The 12430-nt window shown below is 45.9% G+C and overlaps 1 protein-coding gene across 1 annotated transcript; it reads left to right on the forward strand.

Annotated features, from left to right (window-relative positions):
• The first annotated feature begins 206 nt into the window (after positions 1-206).
• On the forward strand, positions 207-1100 carry LOC125306337 (C-C chemokine receptor type 2-like). The gene has a single exon (XM_048261649.1). The coding sequence runs from the start codon at positions 222-224 to the stop codon at positions 1098-1100; it is 879 nt and encodes a 292-aa protein (XP_048117606.1). The 5' UTR covers positions 207-221.
• Positions 1101-12430: the final 11330 nt, after the last annotated feature.

Raw genomic sequence — 12430 nt, forward strand, 5'->3', positions numbered from 1 at the left:
TTGTTTTAGTTGTTGACAAGTGTGCTTATTGTATTCCTGTTCCCCTCAGGTCTGCTCTAAAAATCTCCACCACAGTGGAATACGAGGATTACACAATAGATGACGAAGACACTGGGGTATGCAATTACACCCGTCACTCTGCCAGCTTCCTTCCTGCACTCTACTCCATATACTTTGTGTTGGGGGTGCTGGGAAACGGCCTGGTGGTGTGGGTTATTAGTATGGGGGTGCGCCTGCGGAGCATGACAGACGTGTGCCTCCTCAACCTGGCGCTGGCCGACCTCCTGCTGGTCAGCTCACTGCCCTTCCTGGCGCACCAGGCCCGAGACGAGTGGGTGTTCGGCGATGCCATGTGCAAGCTGGTGCTCAGTGTGTATTACGTGGGCTACTACAGCGGCATCTACTTCATCGCCCTCATGGGTGTGGACCGGTACCTGGCGGTCGTACATGCCATCTACGCCATGCGGGTCCGCACGCGCTCTTACGGGATCCTCGCCAGCATCGTCGTCTGGATCACCGCCATCTTTTCATCGTTCCCAGAAGTGCTGGCAGTGAAATTATCCAATAGCAACGCGACGGCCAAAAATGTCTGCGGCCGAGACTACGAGGACAAAGGTGGCCTGCGCGCCGGGGCCATCTTCAAGATGAACGTCCTGGGCTTTGTGATCCCACTGACCATGCTGATCTTCTGCTACAGCCGAATCCTGCTGACGCTCCTGCACAGCCGCTCAGCCAAGCGCCAGGCGGTACGCCTCGTCATGGTGGTGATGGTGGCCTTCCTGTTTTGCTGGACGCCCTACAATGTCACAAACTTCTTCTGGGGGCTGCACGTTAGAGGCTACTTCAAGGACTGTGAGTCCAGCAACGCCCTGTTCCTGAGTCTCCAGATCACCGAGGTGATGGCCTACACCCACTGCTGCCTGAATCCCCTGCTCTACGTGTTTGTGGGCGAGAAGTTTAGACGGCACCTGCTCCGACTGCTCAGCAAGAGGCCCTGCCTCAGGTGCAGCTCTCTCAAGGCCTACCTCAGCACGGCCAGTGGCTCCGTCTACTCCGTGTCCCGCAACACCAGTGTGGACGAGCGCTCCACTGCAATATGACATTTCGTGGAATTCCGTTCATGAGGCGATCATACAATATATTAATATATGTGTCCATTTAGTGACTGTACATTACGCATGCACACGCACACACACTCATGAAAACACGCAAACAGTAGCAGAACAGGCGAGTACAATGCAGGCAACCAAAGTTCGATTCTTGATTGAAGCGTGAATGCATTCTGCTGATAACATTCTTTTTCGTGCAAAAGGCACATTAGGAGAACGTAGCAAAAATTCAATAAAAAAATGGAAGCAGGAGCAGGGAGAGTTTATAAAGCCTGGAGCAAAACCACCAACTGGAATGGATCGAAGGGCAACGAGCACAGCCGCAGAATGTGAAAAACTTTGTGGTCTCAACACTGCAAAGAAATTTCCTGCTATGGGGAGGAGTGACATGAAGGACTGCATCAACAAGATAAACGAATTCCTCCACACAACACACAGATCTTCCCAGGGATTCAACATGCTTTAAATGTAGACAGTAGAATGTTCATTATTTCAATAAACACGTTTTCTCTGAAGCACTTTCCCTCAGGCATGAAAACTCCTCACCTTTCGGCGAAATTCGCCGTTTTGAATCCAAAATAGGGGGCTTACGTGGTTCGCGCAGATCCGATGAGAAAATATTGAAGGGGGGGGGGGTTACAACTGAGTTTACAAATCACGCGCAGACGCAAACGCATCTTGATGCGTTGTAAGACAAGAGCCCAATTAAAAAAACTTGTCTGATCCAGCAACGATTATGTGAATGCAGGCCCTATGCATTTAGCCTATTTAAACAGCGGAAGCTAAATTTTGCCGCGGATGCAACGCGAACAGAATGCTTGCGCTGGAATAGCCTCCCTGTTTGTGTAACTACAGATATGTCTGAAATGTCAGCTGGAATGTGAGCCCGGCGAGGAGAGATGCTTATGACAGGTGGGCTAGTTGAAACGTTCAACTTCTGTCAGAAAAAAGACGTTGAGATTGGTGTAGCAACGTAGCATAGGCTGTTGTTAAATTTAGCGATATTGAACAGAAATATAGACATAACAAGTTCATTTGATGAAGAATACGTGCAGTTTGAGCCATCTAGATCGAAAAGGTGAAGCAAATAGGCATACTTTTTCAGTATAGCAAAGGCTAATGTGAATAACTAAATAGTTGATTCAAATGCTCCTAAACTGGGCTGGTGCGTTTTGTCGAGTTCAGAGACAAAAACAGTGTTTGACATGGTAATGCCATCTTTTAAGAAACGCTCAGTGGCCTGACACACTATCACAATGCCACAATCTGTAAGTAGCCTAGCTGCAGGTTAAAACATTTCAAACCAATTTTACAAATTAAAGCCTAGTCTACCCTACCCAAGTTTATTTATTGGTTTGGTCCAACAAATATTCAGACTTATTCTAATAGTTCTAAGTGTCCTTTAGGCCTATGAAATGTCTGATAACTTCAGGCACAAAGAAATAAATAAAGAAAGAAAGAAAACTCATGTAGATTACTGAGGAGGATAGGAGGGCCAGGCTGAAGCATGTTGCCAAACAGCGCAAGTGTGCCCCTTCACACTTAGGCCCAAGCCAAAAAGAAGAAATAAGTATTTTTGTGTAAAAATTAGTCATTTAGTAGTTTGTTTTCTTCATAAATCTCTGGTTTTAGGCAACTTCATACTCCATGGAAGCTATGCACTATTGGCAACAATGTCACTCGCGCCTGTTTTGCTATGAAACGGCCATTTCCCACTTCGCGCGCCCTTCTCACCTTTTTCACCCCTGACCCGTTTTCATGCCTGTTCCCTACTTTGTCTTTCTATAAGCATATTATGGAGATAAGGATAGAAAACTGGATTCAAGTAAGTAAACTGATTGTTTACTCTACAGTAGGCTATGTTCTCCCTCTCAGGCTGTACAGTACTGTAGGCCTATTGAAAGCAGGCTACTGAGCTTAATACAGTAGACACATTAGCGCTTCCAGCCTAATGACTTTCACACTTGATTTTAATGATTTACAGTAGACACATTACCACATACGTGTAGACTGTGCAGAATACAATGTCTGAATGGTGTTCAATGATTTGCCAATATAATAGTCTTCTGCTGGGTTGCATGTAGCCTACATGTTTTCAGCCTTTATTTGTTAAATGTCCATTTTTATTACGAAAATATTTCTAAAACTTCAAAAAGTCAGTGTCTAAAACTCAATGTCATTCAGACTCAACCCTCTTGTTGCTTGCTTGGTGCTTTGATATCTTTTTCGTTGTCGAATAGAACGTCGGGCAACGTCTACTGATTTCCACTGAATTATTTTTGGAATCTGATCCCTTATCATACCTGTTCATTCAGATTTTCGCCGAATTTATCGCGGACTAAATTCAAGATGGCGCCGAACGGTAAACTTCCTGAAGGTACTGTCTGTATAAATCAAGGGGGCAGGCGAACGTTCGGAGAGCGTAGACACTATGGCGGATCTGAGGCTAAATAGTAGACCAGTTCACCTAGCCATCCCCATTGAAGCCCATTCAATTTTGGCGCCACTTTGACATCAAATAACGTTACTGCTGAAGCGTTTTAAGCCTTTATATGAACTTTTTCTATTTCCGGAGTAATACAACATTGTGTGATTGGCGTCATAACCTCGTAACTGACTTACAGACTGAGTAATAAACTTTTTTCCGAAATCAATGCTAAAGTGACGTAATAAGCATACAGCCAGAGCGGTGAAAGCCCGCCGCAGGAGCAAAATAACCGTATTCTCTGGATAAGAACGAAAACATCGGAGCACAACATTTGAGCGAAGTTTTGATGGATTGACAGTAGCCTAGGCTATGAATGTGGCGAGTGCTGTTTATATTAAATCACATTTATCTATGAACAACTAGGACATTTAGAACAGTAATGTAGACATGGTGGTAACGAAGTAAGTGGCTACATACCCAATCTCTTGGTGCAGCTATCACAAGAGTTACACAAGTCAGACTACGTGCCTACGTTACATTTACGTCCCCTGAGCCTGCGCAGAAAGCCTCGTCGACCAACAGGAAACAGTTGAAATTTGCTTCACCCGCCTCGATTTACGTCTATGTGATGACTCTGTCCATATCTTTTACTGTCTATGGTATAAATCGTATTGTAAATAAACTACCAGTGCTTTTTCAAATTCTACCAATGAAGTGTGGAGCTACTTTGATCCTCGTAAATGGTGTAAAACAGTGATTTATTTGCATGGCTAGGCCGATGCCCAAGGCACCCCCTTTTGAAAACCTGTTAGTAGCATCGGCTAACTAGCGCCAGATTTCGGAGTGCAGGGGACAAGCCGAGATGAGCTATGAGACAAAAGTTCACACTCGGTATCATGTTTCAACACACTTTAGGTCAATATCACACCGAACTTTTCACTTTCGTCGTAGAGGGGGCAGGGAAGGACGGTGACGAGAGCTGTTTACGTAATGAAGTGACAGCTTAGTAAATTCCCCGCAATATGGCAAAGCACAGCGTTCACTTTCTGTGCATAGAAAAACTCGGTATTAGCTCTTTCTCTGTACATCCGGCCCTCTGGAAACCCCCCCATCTATGCTGTTTTGAGTGAGATACGGGTTTCTGAATGTATCCTGTCTTCAGTCTCCAGGTGAGCTGTTCGAAATTGGCAGGGTTGTCTACAGCAGTGGTTCTTAACCGATCTAGCTTTGGGACCAACAATTTCCCATGTTTATTAAGTCGGGACCTATATTTTTTTTTTTATAACAAGTGCCTGTCGGCCTACTGTACTTGTTTGGAACCTGCTGATGTTTGCCATTAAATTTGTGAAGTCTTCAACTCCTGATGTCACCTTTCTAAGTACTTGATAGGTTTGTCTTTGACAGGGGTGCTTTGTTTCCATGTGGAATTTTAAATGCCAGCAATTTTCTCTCATGTGCCAGCAATTTTTAACCACTAGCTCTGCGACCCACCAAGAACAGTTCCGCGAGCCACTTTACTACGGAAACTCAAAAAGAACCGTCAATGACGTTTGTCACACATTTTTTTTTATTCCTTCATAACAAATTGCATTTTATCACTGGCAGTCGGAGGCTTTCTGGTGGAGAATCCTCCAACACCATGTCATCGACCCGACTGGTATTCCCTGGCTTCTCATGCTGCCCGTTGACATAAACATGAAATCAGTTCCAGAGTGGGGCGTGGCCAACAACAGCTCATTTGCATTTAAGGCAACAGGCCCCAGAAACAGCCTATTCTGAAAGGGACTGAAACTGGCAATAATGGAGCTGCTGATAATGTGTAATCTGAGGAGATTTTTTTGCAAACAGCTTCAGGGACATGTGTTTTGCAACCCATTGGCCTATTTTCACTTATTGAAAATAGTCATAATATGGGCACTAAAAAATTAAACAGACAAATTTAAAAAATAGAATAAATGTTCATCATTAGACAGCCACTTGGCCATATCAGATGTGGCAGTGTGTTAGCATGACCCTGCCGTAAGTATCTCTTTTATGTGATCTCTCTCTCTCTCCCTCCTTTTCAAATAGACACACATTTAGAGCCACGGTATTTCATTGATGACTTTGTTACATTATGACTTGCATTACCCTTAAATATGCATTTTCAACTAAGTGCTGTGGAGCACTGAAAATGGACAAATATAGACCTCATTGGCTATTGTGACTAACTCAAACCTACCCATTCAATTCAAGACCAAATTAGCACTCTGGAAAACCTCGATCCAAGGAAACACACTGAGATGAAAGTAGCAATATTTTAATCACAATACTACGAAGTGACACAGCCTGATTAAGTCTAAGCCAATGTAACACTGAGCAGTAGAGTGAATGTATATTCTGCAGAATATTTAACCCAAATCTGTGCAAAATCTGAGACTGGAGCAGCTGTGCTCCATCCTTTATCCTCACAAAGGGTCAAAGGTCCTCCTATTTCCTATATGTAACAGTTCAATCAGAATTTGGGGTTTACCTTCTCACTAGATGACTGACATCTTGGCAAACCAATAAAGGATATGACATCAATCCACCTTACAAAGCATTTTTGGGTGTTGTCATGGAAACATTTCTATCAGATTTTTCCCTCTTCTGCAATCAGCAAGCAAAGACTGCAATCAGCAAAATAAAGAGCTGACTGACAGACTGAGGTTAGTAAAAACCTTGAGTTATGTAAGATAAATAGCTGATGGACAGGCTAACGTTTCTCTGACTGCAAATACTTGCTGTGTTCAGATGGCCCTTCTCTAAAGAGAGTAAAATCTTGACAATCTACAGAGAGTACAACATTTTGTCCTCTGTGTAGCCTTAGCCTATATTAATTTTAAGCTCTAATACTAATTAAGACAAATGTCCATGACAGGTTAGAATTTAACTCATTCAAGTGTTTTTAGAGCATACATGTACCAACCTTAACACACTACATGCTTGGTGTCTATTTCACAATGGCTTTTTCTGCTCAGTAGCACAGGCCTTTTTGAATACTTACTACACTATCACTCTGACTGATCAGAGGTAGCCATGAAGCACATGATCTCCATATTCAAGTAGGCTATACAAGCAATTATGAAAGAAGAGTTTCTGCTTGAATTCAAAGTATCATTTCAAATTATTCAATAGTATAAAAGGTTACACTCTCCACCAGCTGCTGCTGCTCACTGTCCCTCTGCTCTGTATGCTTGCTTAGATCTCCTCGCTCAAATTCAACAAACTTCTACATGTTGCTGACATAGGCTAGCCTACTTGCAATATTGCTGCAATATGTATAAGCTTCTACATTGGTGTTATTTTTGTACAATTGGCACTACCGGCACCCGCCTCAATTTCAATGCGTAGCTTCGAGTAACTATTTTGATGCGCTCACAGAATCCTGGCTCTGAGCCAAAATGGGAGGGGTGGGGCCTGATGAGCTGTTATTGGATCAGTCCAGTGTCCGTATGGAAAATGAACCAATAGGCCGCTGACTGTCCTTCCTTTGGGCTGGTCGATGGCCAAACAAATTAAATTTATATATATCCTATTTTATCAGCCCAAAAGGTGCGTCGGCCCAGCGGGAAAATGCCTGGTATGCCAGATGGCCAGTCCGTCCCTGCTGGTGAAGCAATATTTGCCTCTGCACTGGTGTCTTGTTAGCCTAGAAATCTAGACGCACCCTAGCGGCGGCAAATTCATTTGCTCAGCCTGTGCGTCTAGTTTCAAACCATAGGGATTTCTATTGGCTGACGCCGTGGACCTCATCCAATCACAGCGCTCTATTTTGTTAGAGTCTTAAGGCGAGCTTAACAGGATAACGACAGTCCTGCGACGGTGAACAACAAGGAAGGTGGCTATGGCGAACGAAGAGCGGTTGTTTGAATTGGCGCTATGCCAACTTTGGAGAAGTTGGACTTGTGCTTTTCTTTGAAAGTTGAGCAACACAATGCACTTAAGTCATTCCTTTCGAAGAAGGATGTATTTGCCGTTTTGCCGACCGGATACGGATATGGTCGTAGCGCTGGCCTATTGCATGTGTAGCCAGTTCACCTTGTTTCTCTGTCTTTTCCCCATGTCAGAGGGCGGTCTACCCTGATTCATCATTAGTGAGACACGAGGACAGCTGCATGCAATTCCTGTCAGAATTACAATAGAGGCTGTTGCTGAAGCGTCAGCCCTCGTTTCAGCAGTCCTCGTGTAAGACGTACGCGGTCAAGACGAGCAAGTTTACCTGTGCAAGTTCACCGAGCACAGGTGCCGACAAAGGCAAAAATGTGCCATTCCACCTGTGCAAGCTCGGTGAACTTGCACAGGTGCCGACAAAAGCAAAAATGTGCCATTCCACCATATCTGTGATCACTGGCCATCGCAGAAAACGGCATCATGCCAAAAGGGGCAGAAATCGCCTTCACCTCCAGCAACTTAAACGGTCCTTACCTACAGAAACCTCCTTCTCCATGGGCTTGTGGAACTGTCAATCCGCAGTCAACAAAACGGACTTCATAGCTGGCTATGCCAACCACCTTTCATTGGAACTCCTTGCTCTCACTGAGACTTGGATCAAACCAGAGAACACTGCCACCCCGGCTGCACTCTCCACTAACCTTACACTATCCCACACCCCTCGCCTATCTGGACGAGGAGGCGGGACGGGCCTGCTGATCTCCAACAAATGGAAATTCACCCCGCTACTGCCTTCAAACAAATATGTCTCATTCGAATTCCATGCCATCACAGTGATCGCCCCAGCAAAACTCTACGTGTTGGTCATCTACCGCCTTCCAGGCCAACTAGGGTGACTTCATGGACGAACTTGACACTCTGCTGTCCTCCATCCCTGAGCATGACTGTCCGCTTTTGTTCTCGGTGATATGAACATCCACTTGATGCTCCAGGCTCAGCGGACTTTTTGGCCCTGGTCCACCTTTGACCTCAAACTGGTTCAAAGCCCACCGACTCACAAAGCTGGCAAAGAGCTTGACTTGATCTTCACTGAACTGCAGCACAGACACCCTCATGGTGACGCTTCCATCTTTCTGACCACTTCTTCATCCAGTTCAACGCCAGCCTGACAGAACAGCCTCCGCTCCTCAGCCGATGGTCACGCTCCGCCGCAACATCCGAACCTGTCTCCAACGCGACTTCTCCTCTGTGGTTGCCTCCGGCCCACCTCCACTCAACACCTTCTCCTCTCTGGAGGTTAATGAGGCCACAGACTCGCTTCTGCTCCACACTGACCTCGTGGTCTAGACGAAGCTGTGCCCTCTACCACAAGGCCAGCTCGATCCAAACAATCTCATCCATGGCTAAATGATACCCTCCGATCGCAGTGCACCAAACTCAGAGCCGCTGGAGAGGAAATGGCACAAATCCAAACTAACTGATGACCTCAAAACTACCAGACACTCCTGACCTCCTTCTCAGCCAGCATCACTGCTGCTAAGACGGCTTTCTACAATGACAAAATCAACAGCTTACAGACACTCAAAACTTTTTCTCAACCTTCAAATCGCTACTCAACCCTCAGCTGCCTCCTCCATCCAGCCTTACTGCAGATACCCTCAGCCATTTTTTTACAAACAAAGTGGCGGCAATCAGCAGTCAATTCTACATGCCCACTCAACGATCTGACTCAGATACCGCGACTCCTACAACCTCTAGGGACTGCTGGAACATCTTTTTTCAGCATTCACGCCACTCTCCGAGAGTGAAGTATCTAGACTCCTGACATGCAGCCGCCCTACCACATGCTCGCTGGACCCTATACCTACGAGCCTACTTCAGTCCATCAGCCTGACCATCACTCCAGCTATCACACATGTGATCAATGCCCATAACCTCCGCACATTTCCAACAGCTGCTCAAAATGGCCCGGTAACACCGCTACTTAAGAAAGCTTTCTCAACCCTGCTCAAGTCGAAAACTACCGCCTGTCTCACTCCTGCCTTTCCTATCCAAAGGCCTTGAACGAGCTGTCTCCAAACAGGTCTCTGACTTCCTTTCACAGAACAACCTTCTGGATCCAAGTCAGTCTGGGTTCAAAAGCCGCCACTTTCACCAAAACGGCTCTGTTGTGTGTAACAGAAGCCTTAAATGAAGCCAGGACGACCGCCGGGTCATCAGTACTCATTCTGCTTGACTTATCGGCTGCCTTTGACACGTTAATCACCGCATCCTTCGCCTATATACTCGCTAACATGGGAATCTCCGGTTCTGCTCTCCCTGGTTTGAATCCCCCACCTCACAGGACGCCGCTTAACGATCATGGCTTGGTCAGCTATCTGCACCTCACCATCTCACCACAGGGGTCTCCCAGGGCTCAGTGCTGGGCCCCTTCTTTTGCTATCTACACCACCTCCTTGGGACAGATTATCCGCTCGCATGGCTTTCATACCACTGCTATGCAGACGACACACACAGCTCTATCTGTCCTTTCCACCTGATGACCCCTTGGTTTCAGCACAGATCTCGGATTGCCTCTCAGACATAGCTACATGGATGAAGGCACACCACCTCCAGCTGAACCTCTCAAAGACTGAACTGCTGGTCCTCCCAGCTAAACCTACCATACATCACGACATCAACATCAAATTTGAATCCCTGTCTGTTTCACCTACCAGGACTGCAAAAAAATCTAGGAGTTGTTATCGACAACCAACTAAACTTCTCAGATCATGTTGCCTCACTCTACAACATACGGAAAATCAGGACTTACTTGACTCAAGATGCTACCCAACTTCTGGTTCAGGCAATAGTCATCTCACCACTGACTACTGTAATGCCCTCCTGACAGGTCTCCCAGCCTGCGCAGTGAAACCACTTCAGATGATTCAGAACGCTGGGCGGGCGCACCTGGTCTACAACCAACCCAAAAGGGCACATGTTACCCCCCCTGCTCATCCAGCTACACTGGCTACCTATGGCGGCCCGCATCATATTCAAGGCTCTAACGCTTGCCTACAAAGTAGTCTCCGGTTCTGCTCCCACCTACTTGAATGCCCTCGCATACAGACATACCGCTACCTCCAGACCGCTGGGCGCCCTCAGATCTAACGACGCCTAGCTCTACCACCGCACGCCAAGCCAATCCAAACTTTTCTCATCTGTTGTTCCTCGCAGGGAACACACTGCCAGCTCCTACAAGGGCAGAGACATCCTTCTCCATTTTCAGAAAACTCCTGAAGACCCAGCTCTTTAGAGAACATCTCCTCTCATAGCAACACTTACAACAAGTCTTACTGATCCTAGCACTCACCAGTCGCCTCAAACTGACAACTGTTAAAAACAGCACTCACTGATGCACTTATTCTTAATGTTTCTAAATTGTCCTAAAATTGTTGAGAACTGCTCTAAAACTTAAACTGTTTACTATGTTGTTAGTCGCTTTGGCTAAAAAGCGTCAGCCAATGTCCCACACTGGCCTGTCCCACTGGCCCCCCGCTACTTAGGGGCGGGTGATTAGTTACACACCGAGTTCGTTTCGCACTGATTACTGGCCGACAGTATAAAACCACCCAGGTAATAAGAAGCTTGTAAGCTCTGCCTGTTTAACCCTCTAGCGGTCGGATTCAGTCATCAGGTATGTTGCAATACTCCCGTTTGCTGCCGGACTAATAACATGGTTTAATCAATGTTTGTCTTCACCTGTAGCTTCGCGGTCACCGACTAGTCTACTCCTGCTGCCCGTGTGTTAGACACCATCCCTTATTCATTCTACAGGTATGCACCTATGTTTGTCTTAAATCTCTCATAGTTTATTTTCTGTTTTGAGTCGTAACATTTTCTCTTGTATGCCTGTAGCTGAACGTGGGTGAGTGCTCTCCATATGGCGCTTTGTGCACTAATCCTAGTTACGAACATAGGTACGATGCTTGCTTTAATGGGTAACTTTCTAGGCGGCAGTAGAAGGCTTTATGTTCAATGTCTTTTCTGTCCTGTCCAGGTAGCGCGGCCTTTTCCGTCTACGCGGGGTGCATACCGTGGGTCGTGCTGCTGTCTTGTCTGTAGTTAGTTTGTTTTGGTGTAGCCTAATTGTGTGCCGTTTCACAGTAAGTTCTGTGTCTGTTGTTTCTTTTTGTGGGCATTAACTTAGTGTCTACGTCTGCCTGTGTTCTTTGGGTTTATTTGGCGTTTATGTCAGCCTGCATGTTGCTTGCCGCATTAGTAGAGAGGAACGGGGCATAAGTGGCATATGCTTCATCCTGGTAACTGCTTAGGTTCTGTCTGGTGCTGGCTGTCATTTGCGTGTGTTTGTATTTCTTTTGTCCTGGTGTGCCTGCATTATCTACCATAACGTCTGTATTGGCTTACTGTATTTTTGCCCCCTTGTGGTGCTGTTTTATTTGGCAGATGAGGGGCCCTCTTTGAGGGAGGCTATAGTCACCTGGTGGTGGGACCCTGTAGCTGCACATTTGTGGTGTCATTGTTGCTTATGTGGGCTGCTGTGTGTCTCTGGTAAGTCACTTTCTTTGCAGTGTGTATGCACGTGATGATGGCTGGAACTTAGAACACACCTCCAGTTAGTCTGTCTCCCCAGGTAAGCCCCCATCTGGCGTGTATCTTTTAGCTCCAGTGGAGCCTTGGCCCTCACTTTTTAAAATCACCTGTTCATATTGTATCATAATAAAAGATAACAATAATAAATATTTTTGTACTTTCATAACCTCTGACTCGTTTCAGGTATTATTGCAGGACATTGGTTATTTAATAAACTTTTATGATTTGACTGGAATTCACGTTGTCTGCTTGGTGCTTTTGGACCTGTGTCAAACCTTCCTTAGCAATTCTCTTAAAGAAGTCCCAGGGTACTAAGCCCAGGGTGGCGTAGTCAGGCTACTGGGAGTGGCTTATAGCCTCTCTCTCTTTCCCTCCTTACTGCTCTGGT

Source organism: Alosa alosa, chromosome 13, assembly GCF_017589495.1.
Source record: "Alosa alosa isolate M-15738 ecotype Scorff River chromosome 13, AALO_Geno_1.1, whole genome shotgun sequence".
NCBI classification, from domain to species: Eukaryota; Metazoa; Chordata; class Actinopteri; order Clupeiformes; family Clupeidae; genus Alosa; species Alosa alosa.

Bases quoted from the DNA above. Each gene is read 5' to 3' on its own strand.
- LOC125306337 (XM_048261649.1), top strand. From the start codon at position 222: ATGGGGGTGCGCCTGCGGAGCATGACAGACGTGTGCCTCCTCAACCTG.